This window comes from Falco biarmicus, chromosome 7, assembly GCF_023638135.1.
Source record: "Falco biarmicus isolate bFalBia1 chromosome 7, bFalBia1.pri, whole genome shotgun sequence".
NCBI classification, from domain to species: Eukaryota; Metazoa; Chordata; class Aves; order Falconiformes; family Falconidae; genus Falco; species Falco biarmicus.
In genome coordinates this window covers 35781778-35809072 of record NC_079294.1, presented here as the reverse complement: position 1 = coordinate 35809072, position 27295 = coordinate 35781778, and the positions used below count along the sequence as shown (strand labels likewise).

At 39.1% G+C, this 27295-nt stretch overlaps 1 protein-coding gene across 2 annotated transcripts in view; it reads left to right on the top strand.

The window, feature by feature from the left end:
- Positions 1–1147: 1147 nt before the first annotated feature.
- The window catches only part of BEGAIN (brain enriched guanylate kinase associated), a 155815-nt gene continuing 129667 nt past the window's right edge, over positions 1148–27295 (top strand). For both annotated transcript variants that reach the window (XM_056347211.1, XM_056347210.1), the window contains exon 1: positions 1148–2125. In XM_056347211.1, the coding sequence (XP_056203186.1) occupies positions 1199–2125 (927 nt within the window). In that variant the 5' untranslated portion in view covers positions 1148–1198. The remainder of the gene's footprint in view (positions 2126–27295) is intronic.

The window sequence follows — 27295 nt, the reverse complement described above, 5'->3', positions numbered from 1 at the left end:
CAAGCTGCCACTGACCTGTCAGCTACGTATGATACTTATAAAGGTGCTCTTCACTGACTTTTCCTCTTCCCTGCTACCTTCTACTACTTCTCAATAACTTCCAGGGATCATCCTCATGTCACCCTGCCTCAGTGTTTAAGGGCAGTCACTCAGGTTTCTGCTTGTGATTTGCATCTCTTCTTTCTCCACCTGCTGTATTTCATCAGTCAGAAGGGCATGGTAGTAGCAATAACAGTGATGTAAACACTGTCTGATTGTCACCAGGCAAAAAGGGTTAAATTATTTGCTTTCACCCTTATGGTGAAGTAAGGATATGCAAAAAAACTCTTTTGAGTGTTTCAGTCGGTTTATTTTCTGGTCAGTTCCTGTGGCAGCATATAATTGGGACACTCCAAACCTTTACACTGATTGTAAAGTCAGACTATAGCCCTTAACCTCACTTAGATTAGTCTTTAGGTTCCTGCAAACACAAAGCAAAACCAGAAATTCTGCACTTCACTGTCAGACTTGCCTGTCTATAAAGACAGTAAAGAATGAGAAAAGCTTCACATGCAAAGCACTAGAAGAACCCATCATTACTAGTCCAGACTCATTTACAATGCTGAAATACTACGCCTCACTTCTAATTCAAACCTTTACAAATGATTTTAAAATGAAAATTATGGCAAGAACAAGCAGGTAGAAAGTGAGGATCACATTCTCTTTTTGTCTTTCTCAGTCTAGCAGACCTGTCACTAAGCTTTCTAATAGAATAGCAAACACTACTAGCATTAGAACAAGATAGCATGACCTTCACTACTATTGGATTTTAAAAAGCCCTGAAACAGAACCACCACAGACTTTACTTAGTGATAATTGATCTACATCATGGTAGTTTGGTTTCCAGTTCAACAGACAGGAATATATCATATGCTCCTTTGGATCAATGACAGCCCATGCTCATTCACTGAGCACTCAATATGCTGGAAAATTTGCATGTCCTATAGATTCTGTTCATTAGTATGGCTAATTAAAATGATGACAATATGCTATTGATCTAATTATGAAACATATGCATAATTTGTGATGCATATAGGATAAATGTGGTGGCTGCACTGTTATGCCTTTCAAAGTCATGCCTGTTGTCTTGCAAGGTAGAGAAGGATTCATGGGAATGCCACTTGCACTGATGCCAGCTGACATACAGACACAAAAATAAATGGAGTCATTGTCAAAGGGCTCCACTTCCCCTGTTAAGCCAGAGGGTGCTATGCCTGGAAGACTAACCAAACAAGAGGCGGTTGGCAGGGTGGCTGAAGAAAAAGCATGCAGTGCATCCACCGCCACATGTGTACCAGGAGTAGGAACTGATGTGGAGAGGAAACTCTCTGGAGATCTGACAATGAACAGTTACTCAAAACGCTGCAGCTCCAGTGAGGACAGCTTTGAGTTACAGGGTAGTGCAAGGTCAGAAGCTAAAAGCTTTGTTAAAAGCAAAAATAAGGATGAAGGCTATCGACCCCATCGATCAAAGCACTGTCAGAAAGGGGGTGAAAAAACCCACGGACTGGAACACTCTTCTCTATATCCAACAGAAGTGGGAAATGCAAGCCAAAAGCTCCAGAGGCAGAAGAAGACTCACAAGAAAAGCAGTTCCTCTGCATCTGATTTGAGCTTAGTGAGTCAAGGATCATCAAGTTCACTGTCCATTGTGGAAGAAAAAATTGAAGCTAAACTAAAATTCTCTCAGTTTATTAATGAAGTTACTTTCAGAGTGCTTGATCCCATGAGCCTGAGGGCATACCGAGCTGCTAAACTGAAAAATACTTTTCCACCCAGTGTGAGAAGCCTAGATGATTTGCATATCAAGAGAAAGTCTTCTGAAAGCTGGAAAGAGAACATTCTAGATGGGAAAACTCATGAAGAAGTCGACTTAGAGAGTCTAAGAAGTGATGACATTGTGGCTGGACCAAGAATACGCAAATTAGAGAAGTCCTTGTCCCTGGATACAGCTCCCTCTCTCAGGTCTCTTGATAATGGTGCCTCATGCAGAACAAGATCTGGCTTGCCTGTAGAAATTATGATTTCTCAAAGCAAAGAAATGCCAGCCACAAAATCTGCATCTCTGCCTAGAAGTACAAGCATGGTGAGCTCTCTCAAATCACTTCTTTGGGTGGTATGTGACAAGTACTTGTGCATTAATGTGACTATTTGAGAAGTGTTCCTGTCTTTCTGGGAGGTCTTTTGCTGTGTTCACAAACTTTTGTCCAGGGTAGAACAAAGACGGAGGGTTTATTTTTAGTAGCTCAGGAAACCAGCTCTAGGAGGTATGGGAGGAAGGAAAGACGGGATACAACTTCCTAGTCCTTTTACTTTGGTGTCTTAAAGGAAGACCTTACGAGGTCAAACAAGAAAAATATTCCTGCACTGCAATGCAGCATATATATATAACCAGGTTGGCTCAATATGAGCAGTCAAGGCACCCTCAGAAAAGGGTGAAGAGAGTAGTGTGACAGACTACTCAGGCAGTCAAGCTCACTAGCTTAGAACTTGCTCAGGTATCTCCACACTAAACAGGCATGCTCGGTTAAGTGTGTTTAAGTACTAGCAAGAGCTCTGGCATTCTGAAAATGTTGCTAAGGTTTGTGTGTTTGAAGTTAATACATCTAGATTGATAATTTCTTCCCTGATTTTTCAGAGGAAAAAACAAAACAAAACTATTTTTTTTAAAAAAAAAAAAGATGAAGCTTTCTTCTATGGTCTGGTCAAAAATATTTATGTTTTTAATTTTTTCTTATGAGATTTTTTGTTTGGTTGAGGAAGAGGTATTTATGCCTATGGAGGAGGGCAAAGGGAAATTGTTATTTGCTTGCATGGCATTCTCACAAATCCTGAGCTGCCAAACCTTGAACTGCTACATTATGCTAGTATGTCTCCAGAACAGCAGTTGTAATCCTGCTAAAACAGTAAAGGTCCAGGAACTGTTGGTTAAGATTATACACATGTACACAGATGTTGCTGAAATGGGAGCTGCTACAGCTGCATTATTCTTTAAAAAGTCTACTCAGATTTAAAACCAAAGAAACAAAAGGTTGTATGTTTCCACAGAGGACTGTAGGAAGTGGGAGAACATTCCAGTCTTCAGAATTTCATTCAGTTTTCAGCAACACAAGCTTAGGATTTTATAGGATGTCCTTGGATGTTTTAATTATCACCTATCAAAGATGGCTGAAAGAAGAAGGGAAGAGATGAAAGATAATGAAACACAGAAAGCATTTGCACACTGTGTCTTGTTGCAGCTCCACAATGGGAGCTGTCCTGCAACGGGGTCAGGAGGCTCTGGCCTGAGCCCATGGCAAGATATGCTTTTTTCACATTTCAATTAGCCATCTGTCAGAGCATCTTTTCCAGTGGACTTGCTTATACTGTACAGATTGGAACATCCAGCCTATCGAGTACTAACTGACTAAACACTCCCAAGTGCTCTGTACTACCACTCAGTTAATGTGGGCATCAGCCTCCTCCAATTTAAGCATCAGCCTGCTTTAAATCTAGTCATTTAGATTAAACACAGTAGTTACTAAGCATTTTACCTCAACAAACAATGCCTCAGATTGCAGAGCTCAACATGAGAAAAGAAAGGAGTGTCAGGGCAAAAAGCAAAAGCAAAACACATTCAATCATACCTATAGATTCATGTCTCCTACATGCAAAACCTTGACCTCATTTAGTGCAAGTCCTCACCTGAAGCATGCCTAGTAAGAAGCAAAAGAACAACTGTACAGACAGTCTTTGGTGCCATTACTGTGAAGATATTTAAAAAGTACTTGGTTATGTAATGTTCATTTGAATACGCATATAGAACACACCGCCTAAAACTGTTTCATGTTTTTGTTGCCAAGTTATTATTCATACACAGGAGATAATCTTCTAGAGAAAGAAATGGATCCGGTTACATTGACTTAAGTATAAAAGCAGGGTAGCAGATATATAACAACACACATCCTGAAGAGCATGAAAGAACATGCTTGAAAGTTTAAGATTAAGAAAGCTGCACCTAATTAAAAAAAAAAAAAAAAGAAAAAAAAAAGGTGACTTACAAGAGGAATGCTGTGACATTGCCTTCTGTTGGTTATGTTTTCTGAGGACCCCTGAGGTCTCCGCAACTGTGTCTGCACTACATTTGATATGTCTATATTGGATCCAGACCCACTAAAGTGATTTTCAACTTTCAGACTTCTGAGAACTGGCCAAAACGTTCAGGGACATTTCTGCAGCAAGTATTTATCGGTTTGCAAACAGCTGCCACTGAAATGAAATTTCACAAAGAAACCACCTTCGCTGTAGATTTGTGCAGAGGAATTTCCAGACAGCTAGCAGGATCAAAAAGGATGATCCATTTAGTGACTGATGTTAAAGGGAATTCTGATAGGTAGAAAGCAATTACAAAATACAATGGACATGACATTACTATGGTCTAAATATTTTAGTAACCTAGCCAGCAGGATGAAATTATTTCTCATTTCTATGTATTGATCAAAATTTGGAGTCACTGGATAAATAGGCAGGAAAGCAAAATGATTTAACTAAATGAAAGCAAGCTTCTGAATCCACACCAATGTAGAGGAGGGTGCACAGCTCGAGACTATGTCATGCTTCCAGGCTGAAATGAAATGACCAGTTCAGTAGGCTGAAAAATGCAGGAAAAGTCTGAAAAGGGTTGTACACAATGGAAAATTTCTCAGAACTGGGAAAACATGCTTGTCAGAGCTTGTCAAAGGACAGATCAACACAGAGAGAAATGTGGATGGATCCAAACAATGCCTATTTTCCTCAGACTCAGGGTAACTTTCAAAGAAAGCCAGGCATGAGAGGAGACTGGCCTGTATCTATTAATACACATTTTATCTTTAATACATTTGTTTCAAGTAATCAGTGCCTTCAGGAAAGATTTGGATACCACTGCTATTGTTCCAGGAGGAAACTATGGGTAAAAATTTAGTCTAGGAGACTGACTTCAGACATGAGTAATTCTGAAACTTCTTGAGATTTGATTCAATCTGAATATTACATTTCCATTAACTTGAGCCATACATGAATTGGGATCATCTTCCTAACTAGATCTCATCTTTATGTATCTACTTTTGCCGGCACAAGGGACCATATAACACAATATTAGACACTGATTTTTCTGTCTCAGGAAAGCAGTCCTGTTTCTTTCTTAGAAGAGCTGTATCTTTCCACCTTATAAGAAACTATCGGTAGTTCACATTCTGTGTGCAAGAGGTCTTAGAAGCACTTAATTATTGACTTCACCATTGCAATTATATGCATACATATCCTAAGCAATTGTGCACTTGTCACCTAAGGCCATATTATCTCATCACACAAAATAAGCAAAGCCAAGCCTTATCAATGCAAATGACTTACTAAGCTACAATAACCCCTCTGAGTTGGTAGAAATACAATGTTCCAATTTGGTGCAGAGGATGTTTTAAAAAAACAAGCTTGGGTTGGGATAATGGCACTTCTACAAAACATTTTGGAATTTAAGGCTTAAGATGTTGTAAAACACGCCTGATTCAGGCAGGTGGTGAGAGGGCAGAAACATGGCCTTGCTCCATAGGAACTATCCATGCTTATGAAGCTATGCCTGAGAATAATTTAGCTGCATCCATGCAAAGCTGCAACAATAAATGTAGAGCCAACAAGAACTTCTTATTACCTAGGCAGCATCACTGCACAAACACATACTCTTTCTGAACCCAGAGTGATGTGTCTATGTGGCAACAGGATTCTCACCTTGGTTTGGCACCAGCTGCATGGTTTCTTCTGTATTTGACATTCTGCAACTACCAAGCCAACTGCATTCCTGCTTGTCTCAAGTGTCCATCTGTCCTCCATCTCTCAAATGAATTGCACTAGTCTCATCACCCAGCTCAGGTTGATATTACAGCCACCTGCCAGGACAAGGCACCTGGAGAGTGACTGATGCAGCCTCCAGTTTGGTTTAGTCTAAAGGTCTAAACTTGGCTCCATATAAGCAAGTCAATTCCACTCTGTAGCCTTAGCAAAACTACTTGAAAAGAAAGCATTCTCACCCTAATTTCAATCCATGTATGCCTTAAGATATTTAATTTCTATCAACCTAGAGCCAGAAAGGGACAGTTGCCTGTTGCAAAGGCTTGCATCCCTATAAAATGCAGATAAGTGAAACACAAGCTAGAATAACACCTCTTGTCATTCCTCTGACAAGAAATTAATATTACAATTACTATTGTAAAGATGAAATACGAGCAGTTTAGACATTTATATAGGATACTGAGAAGATTCAAATCCTAATGATGTATATATATCCCATCCAGGCAGGCTGTTTAATTCTTAAGGAACCCTATAGGTAGGCTACTGAAGTAGTGTCATAGACATTAACACAAACAAGAAAAGTGATACTAATTTCTGTTCTTTCTGCTATCTGTTATACATGAGGATTTCTGCTGTTCAGTGCAGTTTCTCTTGCAAGAAGAATGCCTTAGCAGGGGAGTGGCTCTCTGATGGTGCAGAGGCATCTCTAAAAGTTATAGCCTCACACACCTGAACTTCCTAGGCATCAAAGAACCTGAGGCAGTGTAACACTTTCCTGCAAAGGCTGTGGTAGAATGCTATTGTAGTAGAAAATGCAACTAATCTTCCATTTCTAAAGAAACTCAGTTTCTAGGACACACGAGTTCTAACAAAATCTCACCAAAAGAGCAGGCAATATGGTGATTTTTGTTGCTCTAGGCCAAAGCTTTTTTATACAAGAAGACTTGCAGTCCTTTTGCAGCCCTTCCAGCCTGCTACCATGCTGTAAAAAGGCAATTGCTTTGTTCTTGGATGAATACCAAATCTTTCATTTCCATTTACAGCATAATGATGTTTATGATTTAAGATTTGGGTTCAAATACATTATAATATAAAGTATCTATTATTTCACTGACTCATGCCTGCAATATGTTAAAAGAGAAATAGTAAGAGGTGGCACCAGAAGTGCAGATAATTGATTTGCCTGGGTCAGTGATCAAGCCAGTAGCAGAGCACAGGCCCGAAAAGCCTCCCAGTGTCCTATTTTCTGTTCTGCTCCTGCTCTTTCAGGCAGACAGGACAATGTAGAACCACCTTCAATAGCAGAAATAATGAAGCTCTGATCCACTGCTCTGGTAACTCAAGTTTACCAGATGAAGGTAAAAACCAGAACTATATCAGATGCTTCAGTTCTTTAGCACATGACATGCATATGACAGTTCATGTCATTAAGGCCTCATATGAGTCTCATATGGCAATGGAAGATGCCACATGGCCATCTTTCCTGGCATCCTGGCTTCTCTCTTGCCATGCTATCCTGCATGACGCTGCTTAGAATTTTGCTGCTCCCCTCTGCCTTGCAAATTGGAGGTGACCATCAGACTGTCAGCAGTCTAAAAATATTTTGTCAAAGTACATATTAAAATAAATGGCTCAGTTCCTTTACCAAAAATTTGTCTGAGAGAAGATATCAGTCACTTCTTTTCACCATTCAGAGACATCAGACAAATACAGCAATTTTCAGACTAACTAGCTTTAGACTCATCATACAAAGTAAGCATAGCCACTGTGCTGCTAGCAATATAAACCATAACAACTTCACTCTGTTCTTTTTTCTTCATCTGCAGATCCCTGAAAACAGTCTCTGTGTCTGATAATACTGTATATGAATCACAGGTCAAAACAACTGAATTTAGGTGTGGAAAGCCGAGTAACACATCTTTAGTCAATTTGGGCTCCATTGCAGTTCCTTAGTACTTCCAAGGATTCCTATATAACCTCACTCCTTCTGATACCAACACTGAGTGTTTTTCCAATTCTGCACACCACTATTATGAAATTGTCACTCTGGGTGTAGTAGTAATAAGTAGTATTGCAAATGTGTGCAGATGTGTACACTTAAAGCTTCCAGGGTAGGTAAATTAGCTTTACAGCACCTCATAGGTGTTAGGCAGCCAAGTACTCCAAGGTATAAAATCTGCTGGCCGAAAGAAACGGTAATGCTTTCTAACCTCACTCCATCTGAAATCAATGACAAACCTAATTTTCCACCGATCAATCTATCTTAAATATCTCCTCAATCTTTGAGAGGACTTATCTGTGTTAGGGTCGAAGTACATAGTAGCATCAGTTACACCAACAACAACTAATCTGGGGCAAGACGGAGCTCAGCAAAGAGTAACAATCCAGGTATTTACCCAGCTTCGTCAGTTAAATATAGAGCGATAGAGTGCTGAATCCTCTCCTTCACTTTGTTTGTGACATTTATGGTACAGTCATAAGATATGGGAAGCCAAGAAGGCCATATGCAATTTCATCTGTAGTTAACTTAACACCTCTTGTCTCAATAATGTGGCATTGATTCTTTTTTCCACTGTTAAGAGGAGTGCAGCAGCCATGTACTGTAGGAGAGATCAGCATAATGTTTTTAGAGCAGCAGATGTGACATCGTTTTACAAGCAACAGTATGAGCAGATGGTGTTTTGAGAGTTCTCCTTGCCTGCTCTAAAACACCTCCGTTGGGTCACTAATGGATCCTTCGTCTAGTCGAACACAGTGCATAAAGCTACAATGTTCCCAAGATGACGCATATGGTCATTTACAGCTTCTCAGCTCATCAAATACAAATTAGATCAAAATCTTCTTTACAAAGCATAGATATCTATAAGCCAGTACTCAAAACAGTAAGCTATTTATTCAAGACAGGATAAAATAGACACTCCAAGCAGCTTCACAATAAAAACAATGTGTTTATGTGTTTTCAATGAAATTAAGTATCTCAGCACAAAGCTTGCAATTTGTAAAGGTAGGGTTTGTACTTGGGTTGTACACACACGCAAACACACACACACACCCCCCCCACACCTCATTTTTAGAGAAGTAGTGAAGCAGCAAGGGAGTCAGGAGGGAGATACTTAGACAAAGGAACAGACGTTACTATAATGGTGAATTTCTGCACCGGATTCAGGGCTCCAACCAGAACACAAAACCATTTTCCAGCCAAATCTACTCTTTGCCTTCAGAGGGGCAGCTACTCAGCCAGAGAAAAATGATGAGTACATGCAGTTGATTTTGGTATCTCTTGGCACCAGCCACAGGAAAGCAACAGTGGCAATCTTTTCCGGTGATTTTTGTTAACATGGCTTTTCCCCTTCCTTTGAATTTGAAAATCACTTCTTAATTGCACTCTTTATCTTTGGGTGCCCTTAGAAAGAAATAGTACTTTCAGGGGGATGGAAGCTACAACAGGCTTATAACAATTACCATCGGCAGACAAGCCTGAAAACTGCAGAGCCAGACAAGGGGAAAGACCAACAGATCTTTCTTCACTGGCCCAGGTTTGTCTAAAAGCCTTTCTGTGTAATTTATGACAAAAGATTTTGAAGGTGTTTCAATGATTTTTAATTTCTTCCTTCAGCCAGCAGCCTGTGTTTGTCATGTTTACAAAACAGGATTTTTTTGCCCTGCATGGCTTTGGTATATCACACAAGCAGATGACCTCAGCATGCAGTTACCTGTCCCACAGACATATGCATTAATTAACGTAACTATTTTGTTTGGTCAACATAGTGAAAATATCTGAATTCTATGAAAAGAAGATTCAAGTGCAAGGCACCACCCAGAGCCAGAGGTTGCTCTGGTGTGTTTTATTCACTTGTGACTGATATTTTTGCCCCACTCATTCAAAGGTTTTCAGCTCAATTAAAATTCTGTCCACTGACATACGGCATGCAATTAATAGAAACCTAGGTAACCTTGATACCCTCCCCATCATGCTCTAACATCTAACCTGAGAAATATATGAACCTACCATAGCATGCATTTTGGGGACAGAAAAGAGGGAATTAGTATTACATTACTGTGCCAAAGCTGCACTTGAAATACGCTGTTTCCTGTGTCACCTTGGTGCTCCATGGGTTTTAATATCACATCAGAAACTGTAACATTAAAACTTAGAGACTGACAAATTTCAAGAGGAGAAAGATTTATGAGTTACAGGATGGATTGGAGGGTTTTATACTAAATGTGGGCCTCAGAAATGAAGTCTACCTTCCGGAACTGCCAGCTTTGACCTCAGGTCTGATAAGGAGAAGCAGGACCCCATTTGGGAAGCTGTTCTATATTTATGAAATACATATTTTTTCATAAAGCTCTAAAAAATGGCTTTTTCACAGACTAGCTCAGACATTTGTTTCAATGACTTCCTTTTTGCAAAGGGGCTTAAATTTGACCTTCTCAGATGAAGCTTTTCAGTGCCAGGAGTTTTAGATGACAGGAAAACACATCTTATGGAAAAGAAAGAAGCAGCAGATACCATAAATCTTGGCTTTAAAACAGTCTCCCATGATATTCTCGTAAGCAAGCCAGGAAAATACAGGGGGAAATATCAAAAGGTAGATGCAAAACTGGTTGCAAAATCTTATTAAGAGGGTAGTTCATAATATTCAGTTGTTACTGGAGTCTCAGGAGGACCAATACTATTTGGATTCAGGAAGCAGATGCATTTGCTTTGAGATACCACTGCTATATATCTACAGACAGTAAATAAAACATGCAATTCTGCTCTTTTGTCTGATTTGGAAACTACAGTAGCGCATTCATACCCCTGTGAGTACTCTTGTGAGTATTCTTAGAGTATAATACTCTTGTGAGGATGCTTGTGAAATTTCCAGAATGGTAACTTCCCAAGAATAAGCAGGCATTTATTGGGTTTAAAGGAAGCTTTCCCATTTCCAAAAATCAGCCTTGGCAGAAAAGCATTCAAGTCTTTTTTTCTGTGTCACAGAAAACTTACTAAGTAACTAGAATGAACAGAAGGTGTTTAAACATCCCACTGTGTCTCCCATCCCTCAAATCACCACTGTATCTACAACTAAATTGGTTTCTTTTTTCACTACCAAAAGGATAGTCCAGAACTTGTTTGGAGCTTAATGTTGAAAAAAATCAAGTGAGTTTGATACAGCAGCATGGGAGTACCTATTGCTGAACACCTAGGTCATAGACTGTAGTCTGCTCAGCCTTCTGTTATGACACTGTTGGCCAACAGGTCTCAATTTCTGACAGTAAATTCAATACCTGCAAAGATAAACTAAAATTATTCAAATGTACATCTGTATCTGTCGAGCTTATGAGCTGTTTGCATTAATATTTGATGCTAGTTTGGCAAGAAGGATCAGTGATATGGCAGTCTCTGCCTCCTGCTCCCTGCTTGGATAGTGAGATCATTTTAAACAAAAGAGAACAAGGAATAAATACTAGGCCTGTTCATACAGCAACACTTGTTCTCTTGAAAATCAAGAGACATTTCCCCCAAAGAACAGTTATTCCCTCGATAACTGTAGTAACAAAAACCTGCTGTGTGAACATGGTTAAAATGAGCAGCTATTGAGGATTCAAAAGCCGGTTCACAACCACTTATTTCTACAGCAGCCAGCCAGACCTTCGCACCGCTTGCTATGCTGTGCTGTGCTGCGAGCTCGCAGAAAGTACCAGACACATCCTATTTCTGGAGACTCAGAGCTGAATCATAGTCTTGCAACAAGAAAACCGGGACTGCCTGCAAGCCAGCAGCATGAAACCAAACAGCAACAGCCTCTGGTGAACAGTCAGGGGCCAGAGGGCACCAGCAGGCCTTAATGGCCCTGACTACCTGAGGTGCCCCCCACGCTGTCCACTGCCCAGGACCTCCTTGTCAGCCCCCCGGGCCATCAGTCCCTGCCCCAGCCATGCTGCAGCAGGCCTGGCCTCAGCTCCTTACAGCCCTGCCCAGCCACCGGGCCCCAGCCAGCCAGGCCCACCCGCAGGCCCATGGCCCAGCCTGGCCCTGTCCCCAGGCAGGTGTCCAGCACCCAGAGCTGGGGCTGCCCCAGTGCCCCTGGCTGCTCTGCTGCTGCCTGGGGTGGTGGGACAGGCCCTGGCTGCCAGGCCCTGCCCTGACGGACCCCAGGGGACCCCTGTGGCTGCTGGGCCCCAGCAAGTCCCAGGCCCTGTGATGGGGCTGGCAAACACAAGGTGGATGGGCTGTGCTGTGCCAGATACACCTCTGGCCACCCCAGCAGGGCCCATCCCCAAACAGCAGCAGAAGGTAAAATATTGCCCAGTATACAAGAGGCTATTGCAAGGAGGAAACAGAATCACCATACAACCAGAACAAAGCCAAAATTACTCTCATCATAAGGAATTTACAGGAGTAAAAAACTAGAAACAAGAATCTGCTAAAATTGTCTTCACAGGTGCCCATATTAGGCAGTAAAATGAAGAAAAAGACCATTTGCCTTGGATATGCCCATCTTCTTCACTTTTCAGTATTTTGAGATTTCCCCTCGCTTATTTTTTTGATGTTGTAGTAAAACAAAATGCATGCTAAACCAGTCAGCAAAGTTACATGAGGGAAGTGTACAGCCCATTACAATCAATGCAGTTAATTAAAAATACAATTAAAATAGAAACAGTAATGAGAACTGGAACACAATAAATAATTAGAACAAAATTAGTTTGGCTCTTTTGTTGAGGCACTCAGTCCTCAGTCAAAAGTAAATGGCTTTTTACTTCATTGATAGCTACAACAGCAGGCCATATGCAGCTTTAAGTTCTGCTTCCAGTGTCAGTGTGTAAGTGCGTAAGCCCCACTTTCCCACCTTCCCCAGGCTCTACACACCTTCTGCATCCAGTTTGCAACTCCCAGTGCTGCAAAACAGTGAGCTGAACTGAGAAGTTTCAAATACAGAGCAGGAAAGAAACATATGGTGACAGAAAATAACAAAAAGCCTGTTAATTATTCCAACAAAATATGAAACATTTCCCTACAGCAGGAGGGAAGCTGTTGGCAAATTATTATTTATCTGTTTATTTATGTTGGAACTAGGCAAGGGTAAAAAGAAGACTGTTCCCCTTACAAGCTACCGGCAGCTATTTTGTACCTCACTCATAACCATTTTGGAGTGTAGAAGCTAAAATTGCAACCTGGAAGCAACCTGGGAAACAAAGAGGCCTTATTCTTCAAACATCAGACCTTCAGAACAAATGCTGGGTACTAACGTAGCTAACTGCTTCATTTCTGAGCTCAGGTGTGCAGTAATCATCACAATCACAGGTTATTGTGTCTCTGATATGTGGTCTGATATGACCACAGCAGTGTTACAGCTCTTTAAATTGTGTATTGGCAGCCATGGTTGGTTTCCTGCTTTTCTTGCATTTGTTCAGATCTTAAGTGTTCCTTCCTTGAAGGAAATACATCTCTCCCCTATACTGGGAAATGTTCGTGACAAAGAGATGAGAAGAAAGTTTCAACTTTCACTTTCTCATTGCATAAGCTTTCCAGTTCTTTGAGAAGGAAGAAACAAATGAACCCTTCTGGCTGAGTCACTATTTAATAACACAGTAATTAGCTAAGCATCATGACAACTAGGGATTAAGTATTTTCCACTACTATTGGACTTCCATCACCAGAAGAAAAACAACAGGTAACTCCTCTAGTAACCCAGTTATTTTAGTACCACAGATTGATAGCTTGATTCATGCACTTCTCAAAACTACGAAGCCTAATAGCTATAATAAATATTAGCATGTGTCCTCTAAGCTATGATGGAATTTTATGAAGGTGTATGCACACTGCTGTAATATGTCAGGAAGAACTAGCTAAATCCTTACTTTCTGTTGAACAACAGTTGTTAACACCACAGCTGCTCCAGTACTCATTGTTGTTTTGTGTACTGACTACTGTTTTCCAGATAAACATTGCTTCAAAGTGTATGTAAAATTGGACATAGATTGATAGGGTTTACCACTACATACAAGACCCTTCTATTAAATCTGGACAATAATGGAAGCTCCTGAGACAGATAAAAGGTAAGGGAGGGCATAATACTAGCTTTTCTTACAGTTGTCTCCACTGGTTTATTGTGTAACTTTGAGTACAGACCCATCCTGGCACTGCCTCAGTTTCCCCAGCTGTAAAGTACAAATAACTCTTAAAGTGATCAGTTTTGTGTAGTGTTTCAAGATCCTGTCATAAAATGGATGTGTTGCAAAAACATACCTTAGAAAGTTGAAGGAATTTACTCATGGAATGATCAACTAATTATTTTATTTGCATAGTCTGAGGAGTCCTCATGCCAACGTATACCGGAAATTTTTCCTATACCGACGTAGTGCTTACCAAATCTACTTAGAAAATTTCTGTTCTTGCTGTTCTGAAGTGTTTATGTCTTGCTTTGGGGTTAAAAACTTTAAGATGTAGCCTGTTACTGATAACATATCTTACCCTGAACTACGGAACAGAAAAATAAATTATGGTTAAGTGCTAGAATATCATATAATCTTTCTATCTGAGAGGAAATAACTTTAAGTGTGTGCAGTCTGCTCAGCAAGGTACAGGTATAGCACTGCAAGTGCTTATAGGCAAAGGTATTATTTTAGTTCGGTGGGAGCACGGGATAAGCATTCTTGAGGCACTGTGGGACAATTGAAGTTTGTGCTTACTGTCATAATACCCCAAGACATGGGCAACTGTTTATTTCACACCTCAGTTTCCTGAAATTATTTGAAGTGAGTAGCCCTTTTTCAGTGGGCAGTTTTACACAAGCGTGACTTGCAGGTCCTTCTTTCAGCAACTAAATTAGACACATATTTGCTAAAAGAATTAACCATTTCCACAAACCTCTGTACACCTTTCTTTTTTTACCAGAGCAGGCAGATTGACACTGAATCATAACACTAATAACTTTTATTATTTCAGACTTAATATAGTTTATGAACCTCCTCATCATAACAGAATTTTACAAAAGCATAGGTATAGCATCCCTCCAGGGTGACAGGAAGAAGAAAATAGGGAATGGCTAGCTTCTAGATTGTTTCAGTTAGTTGAAAAGAAGATTTCTGTATGGCAGTAAACACTTCTTAGTTCCAGATGAGTAAGTCTGATTCTTTCTGAAGTTACCTATACCCTATTATCACATTAACTCATTCTTTTTCTTCCAGATCAGGGCATCATCTCTGTAAGCCTTAGTAATGGCACCAGTGCCATTTTCTAGGGAGATTTCTTGGGTATCAATTATAATTTAGCATTTTCCAACAAAGATGTTGGATATGCACAAATATATCTGCAATGCTGTCTTTATTGGTTTTTTAAGGCCCCTAAATCTACAAACATATTAACCCCCATGTGTGCCATCTAAATTTCTCTCCCTCAAGAAATTATTCCTCTGTACTTACGTAATTCCAGTTGGGCTGTACGTAACCAGAAAAGTTAAATCAATTCCATCTATAATGTCAGTGCACTGTCAGTCCCTGAAAACTTGGATCTACATGGAATGACTGCATGACATGGCAAATTTAACTGTCCTGTCTGAGGTTTGTCCCAAGTCTTCCAGCAGTTGGTGCCATTTTTGCCAGCCACAGCCCAGGACTCCCAGCCTCTCTGAACTGTGAGGCTGCTGCAGTTCAGACTTAGTTCAGTCACAGACTGTCTATATTTGCACTTTCCTCTTATAGCTCAAAGTTAAAAATATCTTACATTTCTATGTCAAGTACAGCACTCAAACCCCTAAAATGCAGTTTTGCAGTTAAATTACTGTGTCTGGATTAACTGTAAACTATTAACTTCAATAAAAGTGCAGCAGAACTTAACTACTGTCAGAAATAAATCTACCTTTTTATTATCTTGCTTGCCATTTCCTTCCATTACTTTCACAGATGTTAGGTGTATAACTAAAAACTTTTCCAGTTGTCTTTTGTATTTCCAAAACCACCCAATCTAGCAGATATTTGCACAACTCTGCTTCTCTTTATGCTTTCTATATTTTTTATTTATAACTGGTGCAATGTGTGTTTGCTTTGGGCCTACAGTACTTCAAATAAATTCTCTTTATTCAGTCATTCATTTCCACTTATCAGAACAGATTAAAACTAAGGTGACAGCCACGTTTGTGTTTTATATTAACACTTTACCTCTTAAAATATCAAAAGCAGAAAAGAAAAAAGAGAACTCGGGGGGGGAAAAAAAAGTGGTAAAAGAGTTATAGCTTTTCATGCACTTCTGGCATAAAAGCCTGAAATTATCTATCACTGGATTTTATTTATTTGTGGAAAAATATTATTTGAGGATTATAACAAATATTGTAAGTAGGAGAGTCTAAAGAGACTTGTGCTGTTATTATCAATGTATAATACATCACGGCCACTGTGGAACTGCTTATTACTGAGATCTGAAGTCAAAGGCAAAGCAGTAGGGTTTGGGAGCCTAATCTTGCAAATACTCACTGTGGGGCATTGTGCTTTCTGATGTGTTAGGCAATGAAAAAAATACAGGCAGACAAGTACTTGCATGTGCTCGGAATTACCACTCTTCCTTATTCTTTGCGTTGTGTAACAAAACTGGATGAGATGCACGTGACAGGTACTGCTTGGAGGTAAGAGGGAGTAGCTTTGGAACTGATTCCCAGGAGGCAAACAGGGATGGTTTCCCTGGGATCTCATCACATATGAGCTGGTCAGCCTGGCAGCCTGGTAAACTTGCAGTATCCCCCACAACCTGGTCTCTCCCATGGAGACAGATTCAGATCACCCCCAAACCCTGCTCACAGACATCCTCCTGGCTCATCTCATCAGCACAGGCACTGCACTTGAGCTGCTCAATCTTGAAATGCTTTGAACACTGACCAGTTGCAGCTCTTGTCATGGACATGGAGAAAACTTATATAGGAATCGGGGAGCAGGGTACGTGCTGCAGAGGCCACCTTTAATTTGTTAATGGTAAATGATAGTGTGTATTTTCCATTCTGGATCCATGGGAGAAAATCTGGTGCTGCTAACAACCTTTGGAGACAACACGATTTGCATAATTTCACCAAGAATTAGATGCTTTAATTTCTGATGATAAAGAACGTTAAGAATTCCCTTTGGTTAAAAATAGCTTTCTCCTATGACTTTGGCTATTAATAGTTTACCCAGCATCGATCTGAAACATTTTGATAAATGTTCAGAACTTCACAGCCTTATATTTGATCATTTATTTAACTAAACTACTTAGCACAGAGGTAAGAACATCTTCAAAGGAATAGCTTGTTTAAAACTCTACCTACATAACTTATTAATTAGAAGTGACTTGTAATGTTTTGGTATCACTGGTTTAAAAAATGGTCAAAAAATTTTTGCTGCTTTTTTTTTTTTTTTTTTTTTTTTTTAACAAGTCATGCTTCCATTCCTTTTGACTCCTCTGGAAAAAGGTCTCTTTCTCTTATGAACAGACCTTTCTTTACCTTGTTTATACTTCTTAAATACCATTTTATTTTAAATTGGCATAACTTTCTCAAGATTTCTGAATAAGAATGTCAGTAGCTCTTCCTTAATGGTGCTTTGCCTTCAGGCTGTTTACCTGATAATACATTGCCATTATTTACTTTTGCATTTCCTCCCTCATTCTGCTTTTCCTTCTGAATTAGCCACATATTTAAGAAAAAGAATTTGTCGTCTTTTGCCTGGTGTTAATTTCAGACAACTTTCCATCCTTCTGTGATACAAATCCCCAGTAATCCTAATTCTATGTCATGTGAGCCTTTGGATTGCATGCACTTTTCTGCCGCTGTCCTGTCATGCTTTTTATAGGAGGAAAACTCAGCTGCCCAGTCCAGAAAGAAGCAGCAGTGTGCTTCAGACAAGTCCCCAGTCTGAACAGAGAGGGACCAGGACCAAAGGACACCCACAGAAGGAGTGGTTGCATAGTCCTCACAGAGCCTGAGTCAAATTATGCTGCTAAATAATTGTAACAACTGTTTTCTCAGTCTGACTTGCATAATCACAGCACGTTGGAAGGAAGGAATTAAACTGGGTTTTTTCAAGGTTCTCTAAAATGACATCATTCTGATAAGAAGTACTGTGCTGTTTCTAGCCCTATAGGCAATGTTAGCTTCACACTCCAGCCAACATTCCCTGAAGGACTGATGAGTTTAGAATAGAAGCTGTAATAGTCTTTTAAAGATATTTAATTTAATACGACATGATACTTTCCTTTAAAAAATGTATGGAGCTATACAGTAGCAATAAAACACTTATTCAGTGAATACAAAATTGACAGCTCTCTAAAGGGTTGTTTCAAAGGATATCACCTTACAAGGATCTCAGAAATCAGGCTAACAATATTAAGCATTTTCATTGGTGATTGTAAGGAAAAATTTTAAAATTATGATTAATTCATGGATAAAGCAAACATTCACAGTGCAGTAAATAATTATGAGATCAGAGCAAACAAAATGATCTCAGTTTTAATGTTTTGAAAGAACATTAATGTAATCAATTATAAAATTATACATCTAGGTGGACCAAGAAGAGGTCATACTTTTATACTCAGAGACTGTAAAACGGACTGTTGAGGGTCAAGGATTTCTGACTATGAAGCTGAAAAGAAGCTAACATAACCTTGGATTTAAAAATGAGAGAGATAGGAATGGTAAAGAGGCATCTTTACCTCTACACACAGAATTAGTAAGATGAGTTAGAGAATTAGAAAGACTGACAAAAAGTTCTAGAGTGGCATTGAAGAGAGACCCAAGAATTATCCCACACCAGAATAATTCATATGCACAAAAAATGGATTCAAAGAGTGTATGCTCCATGGTAATTCCAGGCACAGAGGCAAGACTGACTGTGAGTAATTCCCCAACGCTTCCTTCACAAAGGTTATTTACAGTTAATGTTCTCCCAGTTGTTCCAAAATATTGCACGTGCTACATTTGTCAGGTCCTGAGGAGCTCTGTAGAGAAGATGAGTGTTGATTAGCTGAATCAAGAAGTCAGAAAGGATTGAGAGTGAAGTAAAGGTTTGTTGTCATTCAAAACGAGCTAAGAAAAAGAAATTGTAAGACTAAATGGTCCAAAAGGTTAATAAAAGTTAAAGGTTAATAATAGGTTAACCCAGTGATGAGTCATACTTTAGCAATAATGTAGGAAGGGCAGATAGAGAGTGAAGGAAAAATACCTTAAAGATAGCACAAACTTATTGAGGAAAATCAAGAGATGACAGATTTCAAGAAGAATTAACAGAGCTGGATGAAGATATAGCATAACAGAAAGGAAAATTCAATACTGACAAATGCAAGTGTGCTTGGTGCAAGAAGTCTAAATTTATTGCACGAGAAAAGACAGGAACAAAACAAAAAAAACTCTTGGAAAACCCAGTAGGAAGACTTGCTGAACACTGCCATAGACAAAAAAGTAGATAGCAAAGAATGTAATTTTTGTGACCATATAACTCTGGTCTAGAGTACTGAAAAAAAATTCTGATCATCTTGCCAATACCAGGCAGAAACAGAAAGCTTTCAGTAAAGAGGAACTAAAAGGAGTTAAAAGACTTTAGAAAAAGACAGAAAAAAAGAGTGGATTAAGTTTAGGAGAAATGTATACAAAACCATGGGTAGGAAAATTATTGTCAAGTGCTCCAATTTCTACCTTCATAATGCAAGAATGAAAGACTCAAGTGGCACAGAAAGGCAATAAATTTGAAACTGATCAAAAGAAGTCACAGAATAAGTTGCATACAGAGCTCATTGTCACAAAACAATCTGAAGGTCTAGAAGATGAATAGGAATAAGAGTAAAGCTAGACATTTTTCTGAAGGTATATAAATCCTCAGTCAGCAAGATTCTACCTGACAGGAATTAGAAAGTTAGTTCCTAAGTACAGGCTCATTTCATAGATTTTCTTGTGAAATATTAGGGATAAGACTTTACGTTTAGATGCTATGATACCAGGAGCCATAAATCTCAAAATGCACCTCTGGAGACCATTGAAATAGAAAATTAGGAAAGAGGGGAGTGTTTAGGTCATCACCAAGATGACAACCATATATAGTGGTAGCCAAATATGGAAGGATACATATCTATACTGTACATTTTTGCAGGACTGTTCTAGCTTTGAAAATGTAAGGACATAAACAGGCAATGTTTGCAGAGCAAGAGAACTTCTATTGGGCCAAGTGATACAGCTGGGTAAAGCAAATAACAACAACGCCACCTCTTTATGTGTTTAAACCTTTGTTTCTTTCAAATAAAGTTTCAGGAACATCATGGCTTTTCTGTTTGCTTCTCAGAATGTACCAACTGGTGTAATAAAATGTATTTGTTCTCCCTATAAAACTTGACTAGTTCATTTCGTATGTGCCAGTTATTGCTTTAAAGAGAAAAAAGCAGCTTTACCTTTTCAAAGAATGACCTGAAAGCACGAGATATTTCTTTCTGAGGGTTCATTTGGCCCCATAGTCATAGCCAGGCAGCTAGACTGACCTCACAGCAGCCTAAAGAGGAGATGATCCTGACGGCCCTTTCTAGTGATGTCTGAAGTACAGGCTTACAGGCAAATCCTTGCTATCCCCTTTGGTTTAAGAGAGAGAAGAGTGATGTCATCCTCTCCCTGATAAATACTCATATTGAACTGGAAGTTAAAGTGAATTCTCTACCCCAGAGGAATATGTCTGTTGGATGAAACTCTGGCAACAGTTGAATCAAATAGCAAAAATCACACAGAGATCAATAAGGCCAGAATTTCAGCCTATAAATTTAAAGCCTTTCCCAGTTCAAAAAACACATCAGAGAACGGGCTTTCTCTGAGTGGCTCTGGCATTTTCCTACAGAAAAAAGGCTCCTGATATGTTGACTGTAATTCTATAGTTATATTAATATTGTATACTGTATTTTCTATTTTGACTGCTGAGCCTTTTATTTTCCGTGTATTTCTAGATTTCCTAGATATGTTCTTTTTAACCCTTCTCCTATTTTAGTTAACTCATTCCCTTTTATTTTATGCTTCATATGATTTTTTTGGTTCAATGAATTCTTTATTCTGCCACACTGGAGACAATGCTTCTTTCCCTGGTTCTCTTCCCTTAGTTCCTCATGTTTACACTGTTCAAAGAAGAGATGTACAACTGTATGAAATGATAATACTGTACCTTGAGGTTCAGATTCTCTACTGTGACTTTTTCTTTTTTGGACATTCAGAAAGCTATTTTAAGAAAACACCCTTACATACTTTGTTGTTGTTCATATCCTTTACTGTTTATCGGTCTGCCTGTCTTCATTTTTATCATGCTGATTAAATTCTCAAGCAGATTTTCAGCACTAAAATCCCATTTACTTTGCTACAGAGCATTTGGCAAGAACATTTTTTTTTTGTTTCTGCACAAGAGCAATTATTTTACTGCTTAATATTCACAACTGTATTGTCACACCAAATACCACTACCAATATACATGTGCCTTCAGTTTCATTAGTTCCTAAGTTAATGTCCCATTTCCTTGCCATAGTCAGGGATAAGTGTTTTACAGATAGGACACTGCCTGTGACTTTTTACTGCATCCAGCTCCCTTTGTTGTTGAAGATTGCAGAGTCCTTAGGTCTTTTCTTTTCTCTGCATACTTGTGACACTGGGAAACTCTGTTTACAACCTTTCTTTTTACAGGTATCAATACAGAGACACTAAGTCCCAAATCTGTCTCCTGACTAGTCCCATTGTCACACAAAGAATTAGTTGAAAAACAAGATTTGTGAAGCTTGATGAAATGGAGTCTTGAACCGCAGCAACATGTTCCCTCTTTGATACAAACCTTCTATTTAAATGGAAAACAAAACATTTAACAGATACTAAATATATTTCAGTTTACAGAGCTTATCAAGCTGAATCTGTATTTGTTGTATTTTCCTTGCCTTTTTCATCAAATCAGTGCAGTAATAATACAGCTCTCCTAACAGAAATAGAATTAGGATTGCAATTGCCATTGTATGAATTGCTACATAAATATACAGGAATAAAAAGTGACATTTGTAGTGCAGGTAAACTGGAAGTTATACAATAGATGGAGGTTTAGCCCCTAAACCTCCACATGTGAGTACTGTTAATTATTTTGTAATAGTAGGGTTCAAGAGGCTTACTTGAAAAGGAAATGCGAAGTAGATGTAGGAATTGAACAAAGGTTGCTAACATCCCTTTGCTGTTTGAAAGACTACTCCCTTTTTAGCTGAATTCTAAAAAGAAAGTCACTATGTCTTCATTTAACCTTGACTGGAAAGCCAACATGTGGTGACACTATCTATAAAGCGCTGCTCATTAATTTAGTAGAGTCCCACTTAGATGTTCCTTGTTTCTCCAGACCTGTGCAATACCTTCAAGTCTCTGCAGGTGACTGTCCTTGTTCATCTCTATGCATTTGTCTTTCTGTTGCCCAAACATACCATTCTCCTAGTAGTTACAGACACAACACTGTTCAAAAGATGCCCAATGCCTTTGAAATAATAACAGCTAAAAAACCACCGCCCTCCAAACAGCAGTTCTGGTGGCAGTTGCGGAAATTCCTCTTGACTCTCATTCTCTTTCTATTTGTATCTTCCTAGAAGCTCTTTTGGAATAATTAATAAGGGCATGCTGGTTGAAGTCACTTTGATGTGGCCTGGTCAGTTTCTTTCATTGCTACTTGGCAAGGGAGAACCTTCCCTGGCCCATACTAAAAGCACTTCTTCTACAAGTACTCCTGGTCCAGTGACTTACTGTTGACCTCTGGTAAAAGAGAGCAGATTTGTAATGTCTCTGCAGCTTGGGAAAGGCCAGAAACTCTCCATTCCCCACCTATCTTTTCCAGGTATTCATCAGAAAACCATTAACCTAGCAAAACACTGGAAGATGCAATTTTAAGGCAATAATACTTCTCTCACAAATTTCATCAGTGCAATATGACATGTTTGCAGGTGTAGGTTGTCAGTATTTGATACCTCCCCATTCTTCTCCTCTCTATAGCGTTTTGGTAGGCTGTCCTTATGTTTCAGTCTTGTTTTCTTGTCTCAATGGCAGCCACCTGGGATGTGAACAAAAGACTGACTGACCTTGGTCAATAGCACTGCTTTACATATGGTCTGTGGCTCAGAAATCATTTGGGGTCGCGAAGGAGGACAGTCTGTGTAATGTGTCTGCCATATAACAAGAAATCAAACAACAGCCCTGATATGGGGACAGGTTTTACTGTTGTGCTAAATAATGATGCAGGCATTAAGAAAGAAATAATCTTGTTGAATAAAGAAAAAGATATTTCTTTACTGACAGGAAATTTCAGCATTATTTTTTTGCTAGTTACATGGTAGGATAGAAATAGAGATACATTTTAGGCCTGTTTATGATCTTGGGTTTTTACTTATAATCTCACTCATAAATAAATAAAGTTTGTAAAAAGCTTTCCATTCGGACCACTGCAGTGATTATCTGACTGGCTGTATCTACTGACAGTACACACTAGAGAACTCACAGAAAGAAATTTCATTGCCTTTGCAGTAACTTCTAAAAAGATACTGAATGTCAGAGCCTCATATAAGCACACAATCAGGCATCTGCAATATTTCTTAGCAGTTTCAGAAATCTAGAAGATCTAGAAGTACTTGTTAATCATTACTCCAAAAAAGCCATAGTCCTCAATTGCAGAGGACTTCATTACCTGGAGGATCCCCCTCCACTTTACTGTAGCTTTGCTTGCTGATTACATGCATAGAAAATAGTGGCAGCTCTTTTCAATATGCCACAAATAGAAGTGCTTTAAATAGAAGGAAAGTTCCCTTCCTTCTTGCACTCAAGAGCTCAGGCAGGGCTGCTCTGGAGGAGACAGACGTGACACTGCCTTTCATATGCCTTTCACTCTTTTTTCGTTCTGAAATAAGCCAGTCAAATATTCTGGTTGCAAATGGTCAGTTGTCCTTTGCCTATAAAAGCAATAAGGGGAAACCTATTTCTTCTTGGTGAAGCCTCTATAATGAATGTAATAAAGACCTAACTAATGAGAATCTATGTCAGTTAAACAATAATCCGTCGAAATGGATGAGAAATTCTTTGTATAATTATCACAACTGCCCTACAGAGACTTAGCATACATGTGTTCTTTATAGCACAATTCCATATGGGAAGATCAATTTTTGTTAATTTCAAGATTCTTGAGAACCTATTTTGTACAGTTTGTTCTTCTTTGAATTCTTTTGTCTCTTCAGAAAGGCCTGGTTGAGGGGGAAAAACACTTTTTTTAACAACATTTGTGGTCTCTTCCTTATTTTTCAGAAATCTGGAATTTCAGTCCCTTTTAACAAGTTCTGCCTGGCATTCCGGTCCTTCCTGTTTCATTCATTAAAAATAGCAATGCAGCAGCATGAATATATCCTTTGGGATTCTACATTAAATGCAGAGTCTTGCATCCTGGGCTAGCTTACATCTGTGTAACCCTTTTGATGTCTCTTGGCACACCACTGCAGCTGTCCCTTGTAGTAGGTATTTGAATTGATTAACACACTTGCCCCTTTTTTATTTCCCTCCTGCTCTCAGGGCTGCACCCTGAAAGATTTACTGCACTTTGGAGGGGTGAGGCACTCTGTGGATGCTCTGAGGACAACATAATTGCTGAATCAAAATCTCCCATGAGAATGTGAGCTTTGAACTTTGCTTTCAAGATTTAAATTTTCTGTTTCTCAGCATATGTATAACAGATTGTCAGAGAATAATCTCCTAATAAGATGTGTGTAGATAACCAGGGGAAGAGAGAGGAGCAGTCTTTTAAAATACTGTCTGCTAAAATTCAGACAGTAAATCTTTAGTCCAGCAAGTAATTAAACACATAAATAGTCACAAGAAGTTCACTGGGACTACTCATGCACACAGTTATGTGTATAAGCATTTACACTATTGGGATTTAGTAATGAGAATCTAATTAAACAAAACAAAAATGGTTATGAACCCAAACTGGGTTGAGTCACTGTTGGAACTGTGCTACAGCTGCCGACTAGTGCATTGTTATTCTGGACTGAAGATATAAATCAAAATTCCTTATTTCATTAGGTGTGGGTCCCAGTGTTTTATTTTGCAATATCTGGTGGCATTAACATATTTTAGGAACTATCAAAGAGAAGATTCTTAGAGGATCTGTGGTTGCTAGGAGACTGGTACTTCAGTCCTGCAAATCTTCCACACTGCAAAGAGCAAACTGGCAATAATCAGGTTTTCCTGCCAGACAGCGCTCAAACAACTGAAGTTTATGGCTTATTGTTTAAAAATTGTGATTTAACCTTAAACACATAGAATAGGAAAATCTAAGAGTTGTTGGGTTTCTCCAAGTAGGTATTTTGTATTGTATCTATGATATGCCACCCTTAAATCCTTTTCTAATCAGTTATCGGGTGTTTGATATCTAGAAACTTGGTTTCAGTGGGCTGGCAGGTTTCAGCCAGCATAGACAGTGCCGAGTTCTTTTAAGAGACTTCTGCCCTGCCCAGGCCTGCCATTTCCATCCCTGTGCACACACATAACCTGCACCCCAAGCAGCCTCAAACCAGCCCCTTTACTGCCTGCAGCCCCCTGCACCTCCGGGGCCTCCCAGCTCACAGCTACAGCAACAAGTGCATCTGTCTCCCCAGCACTGAAACGTGTCAGGATACACACACTCAGTGGCAGGGGTGCTGTTGTGTAGTCTGTGCCATGTTGACTGCATTTTCTGATTTTAACTTAAGGAAATATCCCATATCTTCTAAATCAGGGAGGTTTTGTTAACAGTGTCTGAGAGGGCACAGTAGGAATCTCAGAAATCACTGAGGACTATAATTTGAGGATCTTTAAAATCCTGTATTTATGACCCAGGAGCTATGCTAAGCACAAGAGCACATTATTTTCAGTGAAATAACACTTGTGATCAGAACTGCACATGGGGTTTGTGCTTTGCTGAATCATTGCCTTTAGTACTGTTTAAATGAGTGTATGTTACAAAGGTGTCCACTTATGAAGTATTAGGTCTGTTTTCACATTCATGGCTTTTCAGTTGCTCAGTGTAACATCACAATACTAAACTCCAGTCTGTAGTCCACTGGACTCAACCTTTGATGGATTTTAAGCCTGATTCTGCTTAACTGCAAATGCCCTCATTTCTCATCTTGTACCAGGATAAGTTAATGTTCTGGTCTGATCCTTCACTGTCCTCATCTAACATCACTGCCAAACTCTTTTCTCCTTCATGTAACAGTAAAGTTATATGAAAGAAAGTGTCTATTGGGACATAAGAGGCAGCAGAGACAGAAAAAGGGCAAAATCCTAGTTGAACTCAAAGTGTGGGGAACTGTCATCCTTTTTAGAAAAACGACAGCTTCCCTCAGAGTCTTCTGATAATCTTCTACTTATTCTGTAATGATTCAAACTGGTTTGTACTTATAGTTAAGCACTTTATAATTTCAATCTAAAACCTGACATTTCCATGAAATTGTATGTCCTGAACGTGGTATTTGTCCCCCAATATGGTAAGATTATATAGTAATAGTAACAACGAACATGGCTGAATCATTGACAAATTCAACATAAGCTATCTCCTCTTGCTTGCCTTGACAACTACACTATTGAATTCCAACAGGATGAAAATCTAAAAATAGTACTGCATGAAGAAAGACTGCAAGCAAAGCCACTAGATAATAGAGGCTCAATGCTCCTGTGAAATGTGACACGTGCAAAAGCCAGATGTAATTTTAACAATACAGCTTCCTTTTCGACAAAGGAATCTCCAGAGTCTGATTTAATGTCTCCACAGTAAAGCCTAACAATTCCACGTTTTGTGTAGGAGTAAGAACAGACTTCTTTAAACTCACAGAAAAGAACCCCTGAGAAGAATGCTAATGCACAGCGCAGTGAATATCAAAAGATAAGACCTCTTACAACCCTTCAGCAATTAAGACACCATCCAAGTCCAGTGTAGAAGTCACCTTAAAGTTATTACAATGATACAACTGGACTCAGCAATGCTGACAGAGACCAGCTTTGCAGAAACAAAAATCACTGCAGCTTAAGAAATATTTTCCTTATTTACTAGACAATATTAGAGTATGAATCTGGCTGGCTCTTATGCAGGAATGCTGAGAGGAGCAGGCAAAAGGAGCTTTTCTTACTCTCATTGCCTGTCTAAAAAAAGGTGAAGAAAAAGGTAGATTAAGTAGTTAGAAAATGAGCTGAAGACTTGGGAGAGTAAGGTTCAAGTTTCTTCTACTTTTCAACATCACTGTCCAGCTTTGGGACTCCCTTAAGAAACCCAAGCTCTCTGTAAAATAGGTATCTTTCTAAGGCCTATCTTATCTTACAGATTGACTTGATGGTAATTAATATTCACCATCTGGAGCCTGTCAGTGAGTTATCCACATAAATACATCTACATGTTATATAGATATATATTCTGAATATAAAATGGTCCCTTGTCATCGTTTGACCTCCAGGTA